Source organism: Pempheris klunzingeri, chromosome 7 (assembly GCF_042242105.1).
Source record: "Pempheris klunzingeri isolate RE-2024b chromosome 7, fPemKlu1.hap1, whole genome shotgun sequence".
NCBI lineage: Eukaryota > Metazoa > Chordata > Actinopteri > Acropomatiformes > Pempheridae > Pempheris > Pempheris klunzingeri.
In genome coordinates, this window is record NC_092018.1 from 8,155,746 (window position 1) to 8,180,684 (window position 24,939).

The 24,939-nt window shown below is 41.9% G+C and overlaps 1 protein-coding gene across 1 annotated transcript in view; it reads left to right on the forward strand.

Annotated features, from left to right (window-relative positions):
• aopep (aminopeptidase O (putative)) overlaps positions 1–24,939 on the forward strand; it is a 67,979-nt gene that overhangs the window by 31,405 nt on the left and 11,635 nt on the right. Inside the window, exons 12-14 of the mRNA XM_070833793.1 lie at positions 2,944–3,006; positions 4,254–4,340; positions 23,522–23,638. Of these exons, the coding sequence (XP_070689894.1) occupies positions 2,944–3,006; positions 4,254–4,340; positions 23,522–23,638 (267 nt within the window). The remainder of the gene's footprint in view (positions 1–2,943; positions 3,007–4,253; positions 4,341–23,521; positions 23,639–24,939) is intronic.

Consider the following 24,939-nt stretch of genomic DNA (forward strand, 5'->3'; position numbering starts at 1 on the left):
TGACTATTAGCCATTAGGTATTTTGAAAGACAGCGATGGCTTCCCCTGATAACTGCATAAAAACTCACAACATATTTGCTGTTGAACTTGATGAAAGTTTTTCAGTTTTTCAAGTTGGTTTCCCGAAAGATATCATGATGACATCTTGATGAAGTGTAACCCATCACTGGTTGTTTAGTAAACACCACTGTCTCTTAAAAGAACTAATCATGCATCATTTTATCATAGTGTTGTTGAGTCATAATCGTCACCTTTGTTATTCGACTGTTACTGTATCTTGACAAGGTGAGCAGTGCTGCTCTGATACTAGGATTGCAAGGCTACACACACACACACACACACACACATATATACACACACACACACACAATCAATCCACTTTAACAGCTTCTTCAATTCTCCCATCTCCATGGTAACTGATCTTAATTACCCTGTGTGTATGTGCATTTTTGTCTGTCTGTGCTTGTGTTGCTGTCTGGGAACCTTCACCTTCTAGATTATGTGATGATGTAACTGGAGCCTTTCAGGGGCCTCTGAGGGTGGGAAGGACAGCGTGGAGGGACTGCTGTTTTCTCACACCTGATTGGATGACAGCTAGAGTGTTCTGCTGAGACTTTCTTTATGTTTGATGTGCCAGTCACCAGCTAATAAGATCAGCCAGATCGATTGAAACCTTTTACAAATGCAAGTGCTTGTGTATTATGTACACAAACACATTTTTAAAGTCCTCCCACCTCTCCTCTCTCCCTCCCCTTCCTGCTTTGGTCTCTCTCTCTCTCTCCCTCTCTCTCTCTCTCTCTACTCTGCCTCCTATCCATCGCACGACAATGTTCTTGAATTGGAGAAAGGCAGGAAATGGTTCGGCCTAATAATAAACAGCGACATTCACCAATCCCAGAGTAAGAGATGTGGAATGGGAAGGCCTATTTTAGACCTCAGAGTTTAGATGAGTAAGCACTCTCTCTCTCTTTTGGATGATGGATGTAGGCTGAGATACTTCGTTTAAATAAAGACTATCCTTGATTCACCAGAGTTTTCAGCCTGCTACCATCTCCTTACTGCTACAACTTACAACAGTCTTTTTCTGCTTGGCTTATCAATAAATGCCTTTTATTGCAACTAATTATCAAAGACTGCCATAACTTAGTTATTTAAACCACAGTATTTACACAGTGTTACACAGTATTTAAGCACCTTTAAGTTTACTGTTCTTCTGGCAGAAATTGAATTTGGATTTACCTCGAGGTAGTAAGCCTTCACAGCTTTAAAAAACAAAAAAAAGAAGCTAAATCGGCTGATATGATGAAGAAAGAATGCCAATTACTGAAGCTTAAACTCTCGCTGTTTAAAATTAGGGCTGTCTGTTGAACCTCAATAGTTTTTGCATATAGCAACTCGACTGTGTTTGGAGCATTACAGATGAAATATTCCAAAACTTGTCACCAATATAATTAGGAATATTTACTTACAGATGTTTATGTTAAGGCAACATTATCCACTAGTATAATAGGTCTGGATAGATTCGACATATTAGATAAAAAATTAAAAAATGCATGTCTTGCTTAACAAAGCTGGGTATCAAAATGGTATTGTTCTGGTATTGGTATTGGTATTCTGACATTGTCTGGCATAGGCTATAAGCTATACTTCTAGAATATTCAATCCACAGTTTGGTCAGTGATTGTATTTGAATTATTTTTTACTTGGATTCAGAAAAATGTAGTACCAAGAATAATGAATGATGGATGTGATTTTTTTTGCTTCTGATGTGTGTTTATGACTTAGAGGTGTAACTTCTGAAGTTCTGCATGCAATCTGATATTGATTTACCGGAGAGACACTACACAGACGGGGGCGTGTAATGAAATAGAGTTTGAGGTAGACAAAAGCCTTGCTATTCAGGGAATGGTAGTGGGGATCTAAGCAGCAAAAGAGCTATGTGTGGTATCTTGTTACACAATGCCAATTTACTGCTTCAACACTCACTACATTCTATACAGCCCACTCTAACACCTCCCTCTCTCAGTACCTCTCTGTGTCTGACTCTCCCTCTCCATCTTTGGCTTCCACACACACACACACACACCTTCATGCTATTTATGCTCTAGTACCTGTATAATACACAGAGAGAAGTACTCAAGGATGCAGTCATATTATTGAACTTTATGTGTGGCTATGGTAACGCTAAAAGCTGTAAGATGTATCGCTACGTGTGTGTGAACATGTGTGGAGTGTGCCTAGATTGAATGAATTTGATGAGTTGCCTGCTGCATCTCTCTTGTTTGTTTGCGTGTATGTTTAAGTGACATACACCTTGCTTCCATGTGCTGCTGTCTGTCTCCTATCTGTCTCCTTATTTTACCCGCCACACACACACACCGCAAACACACATGTACACACACAGCCCTCACCGTCATCGCTGTAATATGTGATTCACATCACTCGAGCAGTGGCTCTGCTGAAAGCCTTAATAAGGTTAGAGAGTAAGTGCTGTGTGTTTGTGCCTACTAGGTGCTCTGTGTGTGTAGGTGTGTGTTTGCATGTATGGCTCTACATTTGTGTGCGTGTATCTGTGTCATGGTGGAGGAGTGGATGTGTAGAGGACTGACGTGACTGTGTTTTGTTTGATTTTTTTTTCCTTCCCTTTTTCCTTGTCCTCTTCTCCTCCATTCTTCCTCTTTTCTCTCATCCTCCAGAGTCAATTCGTGAGTTTCCGTCAGAGGAACAAGTGATCGTGCTCCCACCTCCTCCCTCTCCTCCCACCTCTCCTCTCTCCCTCCCCTTCCTGCTTTGCTTGGTCTCTCTCTCTCTCTCTCTCTCTCTCTTCTCTTCTCTTCTCTTCTCTCTCTCACTCTCTCTCTCTCTCTGCCTCTGCAAAGCATTCCACTCTGTCCCGATCACTTGCCCCTGGCTGACTGCTTTCCCTTCTTCTCTGTCATTCAGTGGCTGTATGAAAGGAGCGCCGTGTGGTCACAGGCGAGGCTGGTGGAAGAAGTCAAAGCAGAGGTAAGCGCTCTCTTCTGCTCCTCTCTCTTTCCCTGTCTTTTCTTCTCATCTACAGGGAGTGGCAGACAGACTCGGGGGCAGCTCTCCCATTTGAAATATTGCACCTTAGACTGCTTGATATGATTGTCATCTGAACCTCATCACTCTGTTTTCCTTCACTCAGTTATTCTGCCACTATTCCTCTGTACTGCTTCCTCTCTGTTTTTCTCTCCTCATTTACACGCTCTGTTTCACAGTGTTTGATACCATCTCTTATCTCTACCTCCCCTGCACTCGATCTACCTCTTTTTTGCTCATTTGCTCCCTGTTTCAGTCCTCCCTCTGTCTGTCTCTGAGTGAAGTGCGGCACACAGCGCTGTACATCTGTTGCGTGTCATTCTGTGCTGCCTATCAGATTTCCCATAAAGCTCCCATGTTCTTAATTGCTTTGCCTATATTTTCCAATTCTCCCATTTATCTGTCAGTTTAAATAAATCACAATCAGACCTGAAAAGACAACTTGTCAGATATGTTGTTAATACTTTACAACACAAAGATTTTTCGTGCATGATTTAGCATCTTAGAAATAAGTCTTTATGTCTAGTTTTAGTGTTTTGAAACCTGGTGTATTTATTCTGAGATGTAAACTCAAGAGGAATAGAGGAAATAGAGTTTGGCCTTGATAGTGATTGGCTGTTTGATGGAGATCTATGGTGTAGGGAGTTGCTGCGCTCCAGGCTCCGTCACAGCAATATACTTTCACTATTACTCTTTTGTCTCAGGGAGCCATATGTGTAAGTTATATATGGAGGAGTGCAAGTGAGCGCTGAAAGGTTGGAATTAATGTGTGTCTTTAACAGAGAGGGAGAGAATGAGCAATTACCAATTTGTGTGTGTGTGTGTCTACTTTGCACTCTGTCAAGGGTTTGCTCACTAGTATGCAACTCAGAGTATACTGAGAGTCTGGATATGTATATTCCTGTGTGCCTTCCTACTTGAGAGATGGAAAGTGTGCCTTAAGTCTGTTTACATTTACTTTCTGCCATTGGATGTGACCGCTCTTTCTCTCACACCCTTTCCTCTCTCCTCTCTCTCTATGTCATGCTATGCTGTGCTTACTTCTCTACTGCCCCCTTTTCCCCAATTTCTCCTTCACACTGTGTCATCCCGCGCAATCAAAACCTGCCACTTTGTTGTTCCTCCCCACCTCTACCCTCTCTTCCTTTTCCCGCCTTCACCACCTCAACCCCCCATCCTCCCTCTTGCAGGTTGTAAAATGGATTCTCCTCAGTCAGAGTCATCAGGGGAAGGGCAGAAAGCGGAAGAGAATAGAGCCCAAGGTGAACTACAAAGAGGTAGGAGGCACTCAACTGTTCTGAGACTTCTATCAACCTTCCCTCTACCTCTTCTGTAACTCTTGTATGTGTCCCTATCTCTTTTGGAAACCTCTCTCTTCCTATCTACTGGATCCTCTGTTGTCTTAAAGAAGATGTCCACTATTTTTCATTTGTCTGACAACACAACTATCCCCGGCTCTGTTTATGTGTTGTGTCTGCCAGGCCAGACTACCCTGTACTTGTTTAAGTCTGTGTTTATGTTGTGTCGTCATCCACATATTTAACCTTTTAAGAGCTTGTATACATCACATACCCCCCAGTCTTTCTGTGTTTGTGTGTGTGGTCATGGCCAGTGTGTGTAGGATGGTGTCTGTGTTTGTCCAGAGGAGGAGGGAACCGTTTAGCCTCTACATTCAGAGTGTGAGTCTGGGTTTGAGCCTTGAACCTTTGCTGCATTCCTCTCTTCTCTACCCATACTTCCTCTCAATTTGTACTGTTAACTGCCATAGAAAAAAATGCCATAGAAATATCCAAAAAAAGTGTGTGTGTGTGTGTGTGTGTGTGTGTGTGTGTGTGTGTGTGTGTGTGTGTGTGTGTGTGTGTGTGTGTGTGTGTGTGTGTGTGTGTGTGTGTGTGTGTGTGTGTGTGTGTGTGTGTGTGTGTGTGTGTGTGTGTGTGTGTGTGTGTGTGTGGTGTTAATTAGGGCTCTCTAAGGATGGTTAATCCCCTCCACCCACTAATTGACACAGACAAACACTTGCACGCATGCTTGTATCATTAATGAACGCACACTGATCTATAAGCCACAGAGCAGAGGGCCAGAAGTCATTAGCGAGACTAGAGCGGCTTTTATATATCACTCTCAATATGCTCACATATTGTAGATTGAAGGAAACATTTGCCTTTTTGTGTAGTACATTTTATGGCATGAATAAGTTAGGTAAGTGCCCCTGGGTGTCTTTGAATAAAAGTTTAGAGGGAAGAATAAACCCTTATTCAATGCCAAGAATATTGTTTATATCCAGTGACTTTTTAAAGCTTTAAATTTCCCTTCAAGACTTTGCACCGCAGCTTTCAACAGATGCAATATAAGCTTTATTCGTACACAAAGGTATACATATTTAAACTGTACTTGAAATCCAGAGAGTATTTCATAAAACCTTGTGTCGAAACATTTTACTGGATTAGATTCCTCCCAATTCCTGTGTTGTAATTTGGAGCACACAGTGAATGAAATGCCTGTGGAGTCCGCGGCCAGCGCAGCCCCCCTCAACCACCTGATACCTACCGTCTGGCATATTTACAACGTACACACACATACACACAAATACTCTTACTTCTAAGGGGCAGCAAAAAGGGCCTCTTCCTGTGGGGGGGCAGAGAGTGCTCAAATCAGCCTCATGAAAGAATAGCCAATTACTGTCCACTTGGCCATACACAATAGTGAGAAAGAGGAGGGAGGGACGAATGGACGGATGGATGGAGCGAGGTAGAAGTGGGATGTAGGGGCGGGGGTGTGGGAGGTCAGCGTTTGAAGTTACACCATAAAAGCGATCCTGAAAGGAAACATGAAGTGACCCCTCCCCCCTTTCCCTCCACCTCTCTCTCCTCTCTCCCCCTCTGGCCCGGCCCTCTGCTCTCTCGTCATCTACGTTTCCCTCCCCTCTCTTTGTTTCTGTGTTCAGAGAGTGCCCCATGGATGGACCAGGTGTATTTTATATTACTCCTTCATGTACTTCAAACGCCAAACAGCCCAATTTCTACCCAACCCCTCCTCTTTTCATCTACCTCTCCTCCCTTTCTCTTCCCTCCGTCTACCAGCCTGTTGCAAGGCTATAAATCACTTACCAGACCCGATCCGCAAAGGCGGTTAAAGCACAGGAGACAGGAAGGTAGAAGGGTGAGAGTTGGGATAAATCAGAGATGAAGTTACAACTGGAGCATAGAGCAAGAGTGAAATATGAAAAACAACACTTGAAGTCACCACTGGGCATTATGTATCCCCTGTGGTTATCTTTTAGATCAATTCAAATTGGAATGGAAACATGTATTCAAGCCACAAAATGATGCACTGGTGTGGAAAAATACAAAAGGAAAGAAAAGAACAGGGGGTTCTTCAAGAAAATGAGCAAATAATAGTAATAATAAGTGATGGAATGACTGTATGGCAAGAGAAAGAGAGAATAAAGAAAAGGTAGAAAAGTAAAACTGAGAATTACCAGATGGGTGAGACAGGATTTTGAGGATTGAAGCAAGAGCGAAACTGTGGTGGGTTAGAAGTTGATGAATATAAATTCCAGTAAGAATTAGTAAGTATTAGAATTAGTATTATTAGTAAATTATGAATCTGTTGCGGGCATTTGGGGGAAATGAAGAGCAGAGTGGATATTTGAAGGGAGCACATGAAAGATGAAACATTACAGAACTGGTCAGATGATGAAAGAGGAAGGAAGGAATGGAAAGGAGGAAGAAAAGAGATGGCGAACTTTTAATGTGCAGGAATTAGGCTGAGCCAAGGTCACATTTAGCCTTAATGACAGCATGGATGATTAGGGAATATAGACACACTCACAAGCCTATAGATGCACTCAGTGGAAAGAGCCAGACACCCCCCACAGAGCAGCCTGAGTTCTGGTCAATTTAATAGAGCCAAAGTTAACAACTTCCCCTCGTCTTTGTTTCTGTTATACATTATTGATTCACAAGCATCTTAGTGTGTACGTCCGACTTTTTTGTGTTCACGTGCAAGTTGTGTATGTGTGTGTGTCTAGTGTGTGTGGAGAGGTCTGTGGAGGGATATTAGTCACGCCCGCATGGTAATGGGCCTCATTTTGCTCTCATTTTCATCTGTGGTCTCCGTAATGAGAGGGTCCGTCTGCCCCTGCTGATCAGGACAGGAAACCCTGTAGGGTAAAAGAGCTGAGAATAGTGGGATAACTTGGCAACTTTCCTGGGAACAACATGCTCCTCTGCTCTTTAAAGATGCTGTGTGTAAGTTGTAATTGATATGGGTGTTATGTTGATGGACTGGACTCCACTGTGAAATGCCTCAAAGATGATCAGTAGGTATGACAACAATTCCTAAAACCTCAAAGTGTAGCTTGGCCGTACAGCATATTCAACACTCACAGGGTTTATGGAACAACTTGTTTGCAGAGTGGGCCTAGTGGCTGCCAGGTGCAGAAATTCCAAAATAACATAATTTTAACTTGTGCAATGGTGAGAAGTAAAATCATATTTCTACCCGATTCTACCTACTGTGGTAAATTACCCCCATACTTAAGATAAGTGTAATTTTATTTTACAATTCTGCATTAGAGTAGATAATATTTCATGCAGTATAACACATCCTAGCGCCTTTGGTGCAGATGTGAAAAATGTATATAGAAAGTGTTTACACAGCTCTTCCCATGGATAAACAAATCCAGGAAATGGTGTAATCCTGAATTCTTGTCATTCCTGAAGAAATTGTTCTGCACCACACTATTTTTAACCTTACAGTGGTCATCTCTCTGAATCTAAGGCTGCACAATTATTATGTCCACCAAACAAGTGAATCGGCAAAAAGAAAAATCTTTTTAATATTAATTTTATCGGTGAAAACTGCACAAACAAGTTGCAGGGTAAGCACATTAAAAAAAAAAAAAACTCACAAGAGGTGGTGGATCAAAAAGCAAACTAAAGGCAAGACTCAAACAAAAGATCCACACAATGCACCAATAGCTTCCATTAATTTTAATTTAGCAGTGTTTTGATCTTGCCGAGATCTTTATCAGGCATTGACATCACAAAGCAGAACATAACAAATATACAGGCGCATACACATTCATCTCAGGTGATTGTGATCTACATGATTGAGAGTCAATCTACCCTGAAAATGAGACTCAATCAGAGCAGAGCTGAACAATGCTGTCTAATACTCCCTCATGGAGAACAAAGATTGCCTCTATAAAAAGGGCTAAAACAATGAAAAACATCAGGATCAACATTATACGGACCCAACATATTAGAAATTGAGCCAAATTCACATCATAAATCACAAAAATCATCCACTGAAAACAACAATATAAAAACTAACTTCTAAAAAATAATAGAAAAAGGAGAAAACTAAATTACAGTAATATATTACTTATTTACAGGATGTACGAGTAATATTTAAGACTTTTTTGGACAGTTTAGGCAAGTTCAGTCTTGTAATCGGCCAGGATTAGTATTGGCACCTACAACAGGGAAAAAAGCAACGTATGATTAAAAACACTAAATCTCTGCACAGATTGTGCAGGGACACACATGTTCAGAGCCCAATGTGTGACATTCTTGTGTTTGCCAAAATAACCTCACATTCGCTCTAGAAAAAGTGGACGATGAGTCAGCCTCCATCTCAGTGTCACTCCGTCACCTGCTTTGCACCTACATGGCAATCTGTACCATCCTGGTCGATGGTATGGGTTGCTGTGAAAACATGTACTCCCATGTGTTTGTGTCTGGTTGAGGACATGTCAACAACAACAGGTTTAGAGGAACAGCCTGTCTTCAAACTGCTCTTCAAACTGTATAGTGTCAACTGTTAACAGAGACAGGCTTCAGTTTACCTCAGATTTGTCCGATCAGCAAGCAACTTTACACAATCTAGTAGTTAAGAGCAAAATAATATATTGTTTTATACATACTGTAAGTCAGTTATACGCATTTTTTCAATATCCAAATTGCATTTGTAACAACTTAAAAGACTGACTCACAGCAACTATTGTTTAGAAGGTCAAGACTAAAGTTGGACATACCAAACACTTTCCAGCCATCAGACATGTTGAGCCAGTAGTAGAGAGATGAAAAGAAATTAGGGTGGAGATAGATGGGGAACAACATGAAACAATGTTCTCTGGCTGGACTCGAACAGGGAACACCAGAGTCCCCAAAGACTGTGGGCATCTTTTCATAACTTTCATCTCATCAGTCTGCTTTGTCAGAATGTTTCCACTTATGCTAATGTTTAACTTCCATCAAACTAAAGGCCTCCAAATTAAAATAACTCACATGTAGCAGTGCAGTTATGCCACAAGGACGCAGATACCAATTTCTATTTTAGGAGATCATGTAAACCCTCATAGAAGTGGACAGGAATCAAGTGGTGTTTGAAAATCTCTTGTGTTGTGCTCAGGTGCGATGTTGACGGTTTGACAGGGGAGGAAGTAGTGGTAACTAGAGTCCCCGTGGGAGGGGAAACAGCAGGGAGGGCACGATCAAAAGGCCTCTTCACTTGGGTGGGGTTTGCAGGTGGCGTACCGTGCATTACGCCATAATAGGCTTCTGTAAGTAGAGGACAGGAAAAAGGGCATGAGAGCTCTGTGGAAATTGTTTCAGTCTGTGCTGATTTGTAAATCATCACCCAACAGTCTTGTCCATTTTTCTCTTGCGATCTACTTCCTCTCTCCTTGTTTGTTTAGAGTTTGACCAGTAACCATGAAATAAAGCATATCCGTTTCCGAATGGTGTTTTTATGACATCTCTGTTGTTGTTTTCTTCGATAAGACGTGACTGTTTCAAAGTACACTCAGCCATATTTGGCGATGCGAACACCCCTGAGCAGTGCTGACGAGGACACATCACACATCTGGTTTTCCATCATCTCTGTTCTCTCATCTCCAGTGCACTGTCTCCAGGTTTATACTGCCGTCTCCCCTTCCGTCTCCCCTCCTTTCTCTCTTACACTTTTTCTTACTTGTGCTGTCTCTCTCTTTCTGTTTCTCTCTCTCTGTGATTTATTGGCAATGAATCAGGGATGAGGGAGTATGCCGGAGGAGAGATGGGAACATTCAGGGAAATGGCTGTTTCCGGCCAGACTTCATCACATCAGGATGGGAAATAGTTGGTGTGTGTGTGTGTGTGTGTGTGTGTGTGTGTGTGTGTTTCTCCATTATCAGACCAACTGGGGATCAGCTAAGGGCTGCTCAGACTGAGTCCACTACTGTAAGCCATGAATCCTTAATTGTCTGTAAATGAAAGCAAAACTCAAAATCTGTGCACATATGGCAACACATACAGAGCTAAAGAATCCATCCTAGAGACAGTGATAGAGACTCATAGTGAGGTGTTGTTCACAAATAATTGACTGCCAGATAAACAGGTGGATTTAAGCAATAATGGCGGCCAAACACATATTGTAAAAGATGAAAGAGGGAAAAGAATCTACTTTTCAATGCACACCCACAATCCTGAGCTTGATGATTGTAGACACAAGAGGCTTCCCCTAACAGAGTGTGGACTCTCCCTTGGGAATAGGGTGAGAAGTTTATAGGAGGCACTGATACTATGTCTTTTGAATAACCTGTATGAATGTATTGTTCCAGTAGCGACCAAGCTTGCTAATTGACAGCTAGCAATTGACAGTTTCTATCCCCTTGGACCATTTCATTTCATAAAGTGCCAAGAGGAAGTTCATTTTTCAGTTTTCAGTTAGAAAAAAGTAGTAGTTGTAGTAGTAGTAGTAGTAATCTGCTCTGTACACCATTCAATACTACAGAAGCACATATTCTGATATGCTCATGAGTTTAGCTGTGCCACTTCCTGGTGCGACCACTCCGTAAAAAGTAGCCAAAATAAAAGAATGAATAGATAGAGGATTGGATGGAAAGGCAGATGAAAGATGAATGGAGAGATGGATTGATTTTACTGTCCCTTGGTGCTAATAATTGGACCCATGTTTGAAAAAATTGTCGTGCAGAGGTGAAAGGAAAGACCGCAGCAGAGAGTCGTACTCTTACATGACACAGACATTAATAGATTGATGGACAACAGGGACACCAAAGCACACCAAAGCACACACATGGTGTACTGTAGCTACAGAGAATGTATTGGTGCATTCCTTTGAGTACACTAGATGAAAGGTCTGTTAAGACTAAACTGAGCTTGGACAGAGAGCAGGAGGTGGGGAAGGAGCAAGTGAGAATCGGGGGAGAAAGAGAGGGGGGCCAGGACATCTAAAGAGACAACAGCACTGGAGTAAAACAACAGATCAATAAAAGTATCTTACTGGCTTTGTCATTTTCTGCAGTAACTGTTGTGAAAAGTGCTGACCAGGAAGAACAGATTGTGTGGGAATTATGGGATCAGTGTGGCAAACAACTGCTGTTTGATTCACCCCTCTCTCATAGTGACTTCGCATCAATAAGATGTTGCGGCAACATTAGCTACCAATGAAACTTTTCAGTCCACTTACGTGTCTGTGCCTTCTTGTTTTGTGACAAAGCTGATGTAATAAGCTATAAATCTGCACATTACCTTTTACAGAACATACACACAGCCGTGTGTCCACATGCTTTATTGCAGTGGTAACTGGTAGTGCTTCCACAATATATGACTCCAGAGTTTAACCTGTAAAACTTATGCCGTACTATGACAGGATATAACTGCATAAACTGACTGAAAGTAAAATCCACACGATGTCTATAAACATGTACATGACAGACAGAACTGTGTTCTTGCCTGACTGATGTGTCATGATGCTGTAGTTCTTTCAGGCCCATTTTAATCCTATTACAAGATCTTAGAAATAATAGACAATAAGGCCGTTTTACATTCAATTACTCGAGTGTTGCACTGACATCTTTGCTGATGGAGAGTGAAAAATATTTTCCGTTTTGATACGTGTAAAAAAGCTGGAGAAAAAGGAAGAGATAATTCAAAATGTATCAGCAGCGGAAGTGGTAGAGAGGGAAGATTTATGTGTAGAGATGGGAGGAGAGGAGAGAGAGGAGAGAGAGGAGATGGCTTCATTTGTGTTGTGTTAATGAGGGAGAGCAAGACAGAAAGAAAGTGAGAAGGAGAGAGTGCCAGCATATATTTGTCTCATTTATCACTCAGCAGCAGTTCTGTTTTCGGGGTCATTTGAAGCTCACAGCTTGTCTCATCTCGTCCAGGGACTCCCTGCTGTCTGCGTGTGTGTATGCTGTGTGTATATGTATATGTGTTTGTGAATGGGTGGTATACAGAAAGAGAGGGGGGTGTAAAGAGATCACCAGTCAGGGTTGACAATGCCGACAGACCATTTAATGGCAACGTCGCTGCTCAGAAATACCACTTTGGACTTCATGACTCTCTGAGGAACGCACCCATGCACGTTGTCACACAGACAGACACGCACACACACGAAAAGTGTGGCAGAAGGTAGTTCTTGGGATAAAGTGAGGGGTAGCTGTACAGACCGGGAGTAGCTTCAACAGGCTTTAAAAGTGGTAAAAAAAGAACACACACCACCCTTACACAAAGACCCATACACACACACACACACACACACACACACACACACACATGCATTCAGAATCCCAGAAGCATTTGAGTGTCATTAAAGTGCAGCTGTGTTTGTCTTTCCAGCACACATGGAAAACACATCAGGGACACAGAGAGAGAGAGAGAGAGAGAACACAGCCTGCTGAATATGGCTGCCACAATATGTACAAAACACAGCACTTTGTTACTCACACAAATACACATTGTTCATTTTGGAGTCAATTCAAATACAAATTTAGACATTCAGCAGAATGCTATGCTATAAAAACGCATTGTAGCATGGAGGTCATGGTGTTAAACCTAGTGACACTTTATATATTCAGTGTAGAGTCATATTCAATATCGGGCAGGGCTGTAAAATGGAGCTAGCTTTTTAGTGGTGGGAAATGAATCAATGCTTTTCACATAAAAACCTGATTTAGGCGTCACCTCATAGCTTTCATAGGTGCAGTACGTAATGTTGTGTCTGTCTGTGCATGTATGAATGTGGCGCGCTGAGTTCTAAAACATCTGTCTTCCCTGGTAATGACTGGGAGCTGACAGCGCTCTCAGACAGCCCTGATGCAATTAGCGTTGTCAGAAACACACACAGATACACACACGCAAGCACGCAAAGTAATGTCAGCTGTGTGCTACTAGGCCCATAGACCCTGAAAATTATAGAAATCCCTGCACATGAAACCAATAAGTGTGTAAGATAACTGGGGCTTCACAGGGGCTGTCTGGTTTATGATGCCCTCCCCTCATTTGTTGAGGTCACATGTTTACTCCTCCAATTTGATCCAAATGCAGCACTGTTTCTCCTTTTATCTATGCTACTTTTAAATGTATCCTAAATTCCTGAAGAGCAGAGACAAATCTACGGCCTAGCCATTATTTTATTTAAGTAGCTTGTTGCCCAAAGAACTCAAATAGACAAATACTCTGGACAGAGTCCTTAAAAAAAAAAAATATGTGTTTATCAGATTGAAATCCCTTGGGCTGCATCTAAGAATAGTTTTTATTATTTATCATGATTAAAATGCAGATTACATTCTCTATTAATCGAAAACCCTAAATTTCCTAATTTTGCCCAACGATCAGCCAAAAATCCAAATGAGCTCAATTGATTATCAATTAAGACAAAGATAATCAGCAAATATTAAGGACTGAGAAGCTGAAACAAGGGAATGTTTTTGCTGCAAAAATGGCTTTCATGAAAAATTGATTATCAAAATAGTTGGCAATTAATTTTCTGTAGATTCCAGTGATCCGTTAATTTGTTTCAGCTCAAGAAAAGTTCTGTTGACCCAAAATAGAGGCATTAAAAAGATTTCTTTTGAGCTTATTAGCATCCTGTTATAAGAAATAAAGTAGTGTAAAATAGAGGCAAACTGACTTAAAATGTTGTATTGCAATAGTGAAGCTGTGAATATTGTAACTGACACTGCCAGGGGATGACAACACAGAGCTACTGTCTTCATCCTTTCAAAAGTCTGGTGTAATATTAAGACCGTTATAAAGACACATAGAAGCTGTTCAGTTGTTGCCAACAGTCATACTACAGGTAACAGCTTCTGCTCCACGCTCCCCAGTCTGGGATATCATGTGTTGCTAATCTGGATGTGGTCCTTTAATGTGAAATGGTTTCAATGCAAAGTAAGCAACAAGTTTTGAATTTCTTTCCATCTGTTTTTCTAGGTGTGATGTTCTCTCTTACTCCATCTCTCTCTTGTTTCCATGGTGTCCTCTGTCATTCTCTCATATCTACCTTTTTTCTTCCTCTGTGTGTGTGTGTGTGTGTGTGTGGCCGTCTGTTGCAGTGCGTGACTCCACAGCTGTGTGTGCACGTCTGTCTGTGCAACAGATATCTGGGCTTAGTCCATCCCACATACCTCTGTCAGCTCAGACTGCTTAAACCCAGCCAGCCCGGGGTTCACCCAGGAGACAACACACACACACACACACACATAAAGACACAAAGACCAACAAACAACGATGCCCGTCTGTGTTTCCAACACATTAGCACAGCTCACACACATACAGAAAGACGCACTCTGAGTCTCTTCCTGAACATGACCTTTCTTTTGATGGCTCTGGCGATGTTAGCCTCTCTCTGCTTTCTTGCTGCCAACTCCCTCTTCGTATTTTACTCGGCTTCCCAGAGCCATCCCATCTTTCGTCCTCCCACTCTGGCTCGCTACCTCTCTCTCTCTCTCTCAGTGTATCTTTCAACAGCAGTAGATGTTATCGCTCTATGGTGGAGGTCATCACCAGTGCATGTTTGTGTTTTACCCCTATTACTGTTGTCATCCAGGTAAATCCATCTTGAATGGACAAATCCTAGCTGCCTGTGTGTGTGCACGTGTGTGTGCGTGCGTCTTCAGTCTCTTTAACCTTCAGTGTCATTTTTGCCTTTAGTATGTGAGCTGACTTTCAGAAACCTAAAAAATTTGCCAACATTTGCACAACTGCATGAGCTTACAAGGGTTTTTTGACCTTTCACTACATTGGTGTGTTTGTGTCTATCTGCGTGTCTCTGTGCCCTGTTAACCTTAGTAATTATTATAATCAAGAACAGCACACACCACTATTGATATTTATCGACAACCTCTTAAAGGAAATGGCAGTGTGGCTGGTAGCCACTGTTGTTTTTTCTTTTCACCCTCTGGAGATAATATTTAACCACGACCCCTAGGCTGCTCTCACCCTCCCAGGATCAGGGCAGAACAAATGACATGAGGAAATTAAACCTGGGTGCTTTGCTATTTTCAGTCTTAGTCACATTTTATACTTCCGTACCTTATGTGTTCAGAGAGTGGACAGTCATCTGTGAGATAACTGAATGTACTGTGTGTGTGCGTGTGTGTTGGTGTTGAGCATCAGGGTTTAACAGAGTTCCAATATGCTGATTATTTTGGATTAAGATGTCAGTATTTTCCTCAGAATGTTGTTCTTGGGAGGAAGAAAAATCCACCAAAGCAGGACATAGACACAAAACTGAAACTCCAGTGAAATATGGAACAACGATAATACCAACAACAAGAACAGATACCTCTGTATGTTGCTTTAAACTGAAGTCAGTTCAATTTTCATAACACTCAGTCACAATGAATGTGTATATTTAAAGAAAACAATTCTCCGCTTGCACAATATATTTGCAACCTGGTGATATTTTATATTTTTGTTATTTTCCACAAATCCCAAGAAAAGACCAAAACCAACAATGCGTTAGTCCTTCTCTCAATATTTTCAGACTTTCCCAGCCATTCTGTGGCGCTCAGTCCCAAGCCTCACTTGGTCTTGTTTAATTCAAAACAGAAATCTTAAAGGACAGGTTCAAAATATATACGTTTACTTAAAAAGACACAAGTTTTAGTCACTGATTTGATGCTCCATTTTCCAACAACATCATGGATGTATGTGGGATTGACCTAAAATAATCTACATTGCCCATGTTCATCATAAGAAAGGAACATCCAGTGCAACAGTTCTAGCTCATGTTGTAGTTTTTGAACAACAATGAAGCTCTAAGGCACAGACGTGTTGTATAAGCTATATCAGCATTTGGATACTCAGAAAGTATTTGTCAGTAGCATCAGTGCATTGCTAGTTTTTTTTGTGTGAAATTTGTTGATGAAAAGAACAGTATTGAACATCTCCAGACCTTGTCTTTACAAGGAGAGAATCTATCTCTCAGTTTGCCAATATATGGTTACACCCAAACATATTGTATGCCTCTTTTCTCCACCATTGCTCTTTCCTCACCTCTCTCTTTGTCTAAGCTGATGTCCAGCTGTTTGGATGTGTCACTGTAGTACAAATGCTACAGATTTTTCTCTCTCACACACAAACAGCAGTCCTTTTGTTCCAGTTCTGTTTCAAAGGCCTCTCTCTTTCAAAGGCATACGGGTGGTGCAGGGGCAAAACACTCGCGAGCCACCGCTGAGACCTGGGTTCAGTCCCCAGTAGTGACTCCTACTGGTTGGTTAGGGCGCCTGCATGGACGGTAGTTGGATCTAATTGGGCTTGTTATACCCTTTCAGTGAAGGTGGCAGAAGAAAAAGGCGCTGCTGGAGACACAGTTAGGAACAACAGAGCAGAAACACACTAGCACAACAAGTGACAAGTACTGTCCTACAGGGAAATTGTGTTTTCCAAAATTGGGATGAAAAAGGTGAAAAGATAAAAAAAGAGGCTTATCTGAAATGTGCATGTGTTTGAGGAGTTGTTTGTGTCTCCATCGGGAATGGAACAACGGATTGTGGGAGGAGGAGGAATGGTAAGAGGGAGGCGAGGGAGGCATCCACTGGAGATTTGTTAGATTTGTGACTTGCGTCAAAGCATAGAGTGCCAGAGATTAATTAAACTTCCCCTGTTTTGTAGGTGTGTGTATGTGTGAATGAGTCAGAACGGTGATGAGTAGGAGAGAAAACATGTTAATTGCTGTCACGATCAATGCCAAATTGCAGGAACATAGAATTTTACAGAACAAACGCCCCAACTTTGTGTACATGTGTTTCACTGTGCGTGTGATTATGTTTGCCTGGTCGATTCCCCCTCAGAGTGAGTAGTCGTTCTCCACCCCGTGGCCCACTGTGTGTGCTTTTTCAGCTTAACCCCTGACTCGCAGCCCTGCTGTGACCCCACGCTGCTTTTTGATTGGCCTGAGACTGTGAACTTGAAGCCCGGGAATGAAGACTGGGGAGGGGGGTGGCAGCAGCTACTGGGGGCTACCCATCCTAACGACCAGCAGCTAATCAAACACACATTAAAAAATACAAGCATTTACACAAACATGGATGGTCACAGAAAGGAAGAATACACTCCTGTGCATATAAACTACTGCGTGTTAAAAATGTATCCAGCACACAGCATAAATGAGGCACACAGACTTGTTTGTTTTCCAAATGGGCTCTGTTGATTGGCAAAGTATTGTACGTGCTGTGAATGTTTCTTTCCCGTAATAGTCATACTCTTGCTGGTAAACATCCCTGACACTTTGCTTGTGTCAGAAGACGCATTGATGAGACAATTGATCCCGACAGTCATCATGATTGCAAGGTCAAAACTTCAAAAGCGTTCTGTCTCTTTCTCTTTTCACTGTCTTTCTCTTGTCTCATTGTGTCTCTCTTGAAAGCTTTCTATATGTTTTGCTTCCTGATTAGATTCACGAGTGATTGCGGCAGCCAGATCCGCACACAAACGCACTAATATACACCCTCATCCTGCTCTCTGTAGATGCTGTGGCTGTTGATTAAAGCACTTTTCAAATCGAAAAAACAACGAATGAATGCTATTAATGATTAGATTGCAGATAGACAGTCACAGCTGTAGGTCATCGCAGAGGTCATCAGTCTGTGACCGGCACTATCTGTGAGATCATCACTGTGCTGCAGCAGCAGCAGGTGTGACATAATTTGAGTAGATTACAGCACAGAAGACAGCTCCATTTCACAAGTTGAAAGGGTAACATGTGACTCAAAGATAACCTTTCAACATCTCCTGTGTGTGTATTTGTGTGTACGTGTGCTCCAAGCCATTGCCCGAAAATTGGTTAAAACCTATGATGTCAGCAGACCTTTTTATAATGTCTTTTTAGACCTTGTGAAGCCACAAGATTGCAGTATCATATCCCTACAGTGTATGAATTTCCATTCCTTTAGCCACTTATCATATTTATAGGTTTTATTTTCGTTACTGCTGTTTCTTTCTCCCACACATACTTCTGCAAGCAGAGACTACTGCATGAGAGGGGCTTCCTGCTAACATGTGGCCATGTATATGATGATTACATAAAGTCATCAGTTTCTTTCTGAGAAAGGTAGTGAGACTCATTCTGCAACGTAGATCTAGACATTATCTGTTACACTTAGGCTTCATTCATTGGTTTGACAGGCTCAGTAATTTATGACTTGAGAAGTATGTGCAGTATGTAAAACTGGTAGAGATGCTGCAGGGATTTCAGAGAACTGAATGGCTACTTGCCAACATTTAATATTCCCAATGCTACCAACAGTTTCTTTACATCCCTTGGTTTTCAATTTTTTTGCCTCTTGCCTACTATATTATTCCCAACCATCTGCCCCGTTTTGTTGTGCATTTTAATTCTGTGCAGCTGTATAGAGCAGTTACAGGCTAATTAAAAGTGTAAGTATTTGTGATGCTATTTATGCTGTCATGGCTGTTAAGAGAATCTTAACAGCTGCCTGGTGTACTGTTTCTCCTCAAGACCCGAGCCTGCTGCTGCAGTTTGAGCAGATGAATGCTCGGGCCCTTAAATCAAGTGTAAAATAAAGACGGACTGAGAGAGATAAAGGAAGCAAGGAGGGGCTTGTAATTGCAGGAGCCAGACACACAGTTTGGTCCAGTGAAAAAGAGTCGGTATGGAGATGGGAAGCAGACACTTATGGAGACAGAGGGAGAGGGAGAGAGAAAGGGAGGGATTTGAGGGAAAGAATGAGTGAAACCTTAGTACCTGAGGCGTGGGCCGAGGCCTTTAGCTGCTGGTGCCAGAATGTGTTTTTACGAGCCTGCGGTCAGACGGGAATAAAAGGCAGCCGAGCGGCTGAATGGCATCACACACACACACATGCACACACACGATTCAATGGCCGCTCACAGTTTGGTTTTATAATGTCACAGTTATTCAATGTCTCCAACCACTATAATGCAGTGTGACTGACCAAGCAGCACACTCTCCCCTGTGGTACAGAGGTTGAGAGTGAGAGAAGGGAGGTAAGGGAGGCAAAGAAAGCATTAGCAACACCTCTGTATTCCTTTCAATGGTGCCAAGGGCATAGAGAGAGGCTCTCTTATGTTCTTTGGAGTCATTATACAGATTTTATGGTCAGTTAGTCCAATCGTTTTTTTGACACATCCCCTTGGTTCCTTTTTTGTTTTTTGTCTCTCTTGCTCCACCTGTTTTCTTCATATCCACATATTTGTCATTTGATTTTGTCATTTTATTTCTTATCACCAGACTCTTATAATGAGCTAAACTTCTCTGATTATCATGCAAGCAACCCGAAGGAGTTTGAGGACTTAAGTTTTAATGCTCTGCCAGCAGTCCAGTGAGAAAAGTACTGAAAATGACCCAGAGCTAAGAGTAAAAGAAAAGCAAAGCATTTCCCCCCCCTGAAATCAGTGTGAGCAGAAGCAGAAACGTAGGGGAATGTTTCTGTTAGCAGAGGTTATATGAGGTTCCATGTGACGGTAAATGGCAAGTGACCTCTTACGGCAGCAGGAGAATAAAAGGTTTGTAGATCATGACCCTCTTAGCTCAGAGGATATGAGAGGAATTGATGGAGAAAATATTTAGGATCAATCTTGCCAATGCATAAAGATTCCTTCAAAAGGACATGGGCTCGCTCTTCTATCTACTGTACAGAGCGCAGACTGGTACTCAGTGCCGTTGCCATGGAAATACTGAACAAGTGATGGATTATTGGAAAGGGACAGAAAAGGATGTTTAGACTATCTCAGAAATCTAAGTGCAGATGCATCAAAAACTATTTATTTGCAGCTCTTAACTCATACAGCTCGATGCAAAGGGTAGAAATACGAAGCCTCTGCTGATGGTCTGTGCTCATGTGTTTGTACGTGTGCACACACTCTGTCTAAAAGGCTAAAGAGCTTCAATTCATTTTGTGCTGTAGGAACATGTTATGCAGCAGCAGTAGCATGACTAATTTTGCTTAGTCCTGTAGTCCCATACACCCACACACGTGCACTGACACACACGAAAAAATGTAGCCTCCTTTTGACTCTTCCTCTCCATTACTCTCGTTCATTTTCTCCAACTGTACCAATCCTGTTGGAATACCATGTACAGCAGTGCACACACAGCAGCTAGATATACATTCATGTATTTATAGTTTGTGGTGGACATCATATCCTGTGTTTACTATAGCTGTTTGTCTCATTGAGCTCTGTCTCTGTAGCAAACAGTCTATATTTGTGCATGCATGCACTCGTGTGTGTGTGTGTGTGTGTGTGTGTGTGTGTGTGTGAGCGAGCATCATTGTTCTGTAGAGGTTTAGAGGTCAGTGTGTGACGGGGACATTTCAGCAGCATATTTCCCAGAGGTCCTTGCAAGGCCGACTCAATATAGACCTGGCGCAAGCGACCCGTGTCAGTGGTTTGTATGGAAGTGGTGTTGGTGTGTGCATTGTTTTATATAATATGTCCGTGTGTGTGTGTGTGTGTGTGTGTGTGTCAGAGAGAGAGAGAGAGACTGTGTATTCTGTCTTTTTCACCATTAGCATTCCTCAGCTTTGACGGACAGTATGGGAATGAAATGCCTCTTTCATGTGGTCAAATTTTGTGTGTGTGTGTGTGTGTGAGGGGATCTTTTCACATGAATCGTTGAGATAGAGGGGGATACATTTCGCCCTTCACTGGTAAAGTGCTTTCAGCACTGTACTATTAAGGGCTATTGTTAGAGTTACCCATGACCTGGTCATGACATGCGTGTGTGTGTTTTTGGCTGTTTGTGTTTGTGTGCCATTCTCCAGGCTCTACCCAATAATAAGAGAGTACTCACCCATGGAGTTCACCTTTTCCCCCCATAATTGCTCTCTTCTCCCTATCTCACCCACCCACCCACACCCACACACACCAACACATACACAAACATACACACTCAGTCATACCCAACCTACCCTGAAACACAGATGTGATGTTAGATTTCCCTAAAATCTGCCTTAAAACAGTTGTCAAGCATTCAGAAATACAACACTGAACTTATAGTAGGCAGTGATGGAAGAAGTAATCACACTTTGCTTTAAGATCTTTAGGATTTCTATCATATCAAATCCCGTTTGTGATAACATTTATGTTTTTCAGCGCCTCTGTATAGATTTATGTTACATTTATTCAATCAGCAGGTGCTTTTGTACATAAAGGAGACACCATCATGAGTAAGTGCAAAAATGCTAAAATTCAAATTCCTCCTGACACAAGTGTCACAAGGTTGCAGGTGCCCTCAGCAAAGCACACATGCCTAGAAAAGTAGGTTAGGGACTCTCTGCTTTCAGAATATGGTCTTCAAGCAATTTTTTAAGACAGATTTTTAGTAGTTTCTTGGAGTGGATGCTCGTCGCCGTTGGTGACATCACCATGGAGACATTACATGTGATGAGGCAGAGTGTCTTGTTTCTGTCTGTAAATATGTGTACAGTGTGTGTGTGTGTCAGGATAATAATAACAATATAAATTGGTTTGTAATGAACCATCATTGACCAGGAATTTGTTTTTGGAGACACTGGTGCAGACATATTGATTACCACCATAGCAACATAAGTACATACAGGCACAACAGGATCTCACTGTCAGCACAGATGGATGTGTGTAGTTGTGTGTGTGTGAGAGAGGGAGAGAAAGAAAGAAAGAGAGAGAGATAGCAGAGTTTTATTGCTGTGGACTCCTCACTTTTCAAAGGGTAGGAGTGTAAGAAGGATCATGGGTGGGCCCCAAAGAGACCCTTTAGAGATGGAGACACCACTTCAGAAAACACTCAGCCTTCACAAAATGGAGGGAGGAGGGACGGAGAAAGGGGAGAGTCGATAGAGGGTGAAGTGAAGACTGGATATCAGATTTTCCATGGAGTTAGATGATCATCAGTGCGTGTGTGTGCGTGTGTGTGTGTGTGTAGCAGCAGCAGTGGTAGTAGTGTTTGATTTGACCATTTGCCAGCTAGAGCCTGGGTGTTATTCCCTCAGCTCCAACAGTTACCTGCTGAAATACTAAGTCAGATATTTCCCAGCTGTGCTAAGGAGGCTGTTTACCAAAAATAGCTTTAAATTGAGAGGCTCTTAACAAAATGTACATTGCACAAAAACAGCTATTTACTCTACTTTGCTGGATGTGTTCACCTGAAGAGAAGAGTTGTCTGTCTACAACCTCTTCTTTGTCACTTTTTTCCCCTGCTTGCTCTCTCTTCACTCAGTCACACGCACACACTTCATACCTATTTTCACATCAGTCTCTGCGGGGCTGTCGGGCATTAATTGTGTCCCAGACTGGGACCAGGGAGAAAGTGTGGCTGGGAGTGCTGGGCATATACACGAGAGAGGCAGGCAAGACTGGGCACAGCCCTCTCCAGAGGAGGAAGTCGCTCTCTCATATCGCTGCCCACATCCATCCTCAGAATAATCGTCTCAATACACTGCTGAGTTTTCACCATCCCTGAAGATGTTAGTCATTACTGTAGAATGAAATAGCTTGTTTCCTTTAGGTTTACCCCGGGATAGCACAATCAGTACATGGCTATTAAGAAGCAATAGTGAGGCATTTCCTATTTCCTTTCTTCTTTTCTCAGTTTTAAGGCTCTGTCATCACTGCAATCAGGGATTTCACCACAAAGGATAAATGTTCTAAAAGATCTTTTTCTGGCAGTGTGTGTCCCCAAACAGTGCTGCTCTCTTTGTTTCTCGGCAATACGACAATATCAAAAAAATAACTTCATCGTTTTGTTTCACTTCTCTCTGTGTCCTTGATTTGTATCCTAATATTTTCCCTTCATCTCTTGTCCTTTTTTGCATATTTTGTAATATTTCCCAGTCGCACAGGATTCACTTGGTTTACCATATTTATTTAATTGCCATTTCAGCTGTTTTATTGTGCGATCGTTTCCTCCGTTTGAAAGGCTGCATTAATTACATGACTTATATTGATGTGTTTTTTTTCATCAAGCACTTCCCAACACTGAAAAGAAATGAAACTTTTAGAAAATAACATATAAACGTGTTTTGTGAACAGAACCCAGAGCCTGCAATGTGTTTATTATTTTGCTAGTTCAGTAGTTTGAAGCTGGCGGTGTAAGGAGGATGGGAGTTTTCATAATATCCAATAATACGTCTGAAATAAGTATTTTATGAGGGAGCTCGTAATAGTCAACGTTATTAATTTCATGAATTATTTTGTCTCCTCAGGTGACGGCGGAGCAGCTTGTCATGCTTTTGGAGCTTCTGCTCGAGGAAGACGAGCTAAGCGTGGGAACCATGCACGCTCTGCCAAGAAGTTACAACCTCCAGGATCAAGACGCTGAGGTAAGACCACACAAAACACACATGCAAATATTCACCCTCGCACACATGCTCAGACAAGTGAGCATATGCATCCAAGGTCCATAATCCCCTCTAATAATAAAAAGTAGAAAGTTTACTCTCCCTTTCCATCCCAGGGCACACCACTTTGTAATGTGTAGTAAATTCTCCCGTAATAGCAGCTCTCTCCTTTACAGCCACCATTACTGACTAAATCCCACAAGTATTTGCTTTATGTTTTAGTACTGCACAAAGTTCCTTAATGGTACTATTAACAATGTTTGTGAGTGAGTGAGTGAGTGTGTGTGTGTGTGTGTGTGCTTTCTTGCCTGTGTTTGTGCTCTGCATGTTGGTAGCTGAAAAGGGTCTTTACTGTACCGAGCAGAACAGGAGCATGTGTGAAAACACAGCTGCAGCAGAGGCTATAAACTGTCCACGCTAACTTCCATCGTTAACACATGGCTCGTCTTGAAAAGAAAAATTTGATAAATATTTAGTTTTTTACAAGTTCCTACTATAACGCCAACTATATGAGCTGTTTTGTTAGGGCAGTAATGTATATAATGTGGCTCAGACGTATGAAGCCAATTGAGCAGTTATTGTACTGAATCCAGACATTTAAAGTTGCATCAACAGAAAAGCCTTTTTTGCAGTATGGCTTTACCCACTTGATGTTACCGTTTAATTTTAGTGATTAACTTCAAGGTCACAAGCTGAAGCCACTTTGGGTTTGGCCTCGGATCCAGATTTAGGTTTACTTCCTGGCAGATGAAAACAGATTCTCATCCGCAATTTCCAGGAAATGTTGAGTGTTGGCTAAAAATACGCAGCTCCATTATGCACATAGTCATGCATGGAAACGCACACATTCTTTCTCTGATACACAAACATACACACACCTGTCTAAAGGCAATGGTCCTGTCCTAATGTTAGTAATCTCATTCAGGTTAATAAATGTGGCCATTTATTCCCCCCTCTTTCTGTATCCTGGTCTGATTATATTCATCTCCGCACTCAGCTTTTCTTCATCCGCTACCTGCATCTTCTTCAGAAGATTGATGATTGATCTCTTTAAATGCCTTGGATAAATACATGGAAGAAAGACTGAGTGCAGTTCAGCCCCTGTAACTCCTCGCTGTTTACCTCCATAGAGAACGAGAGCTTTTCAGAGTGGATGAATATTGGATAATAGGAATGACTCTCATGGCTTCTGAAGAATGGTTAGTAAGGTGTTGACTCAGAATGCATCGTGATACAACAAAACACATCACAGATTGCTCACTCTGAATTAGAAGTGTATTATC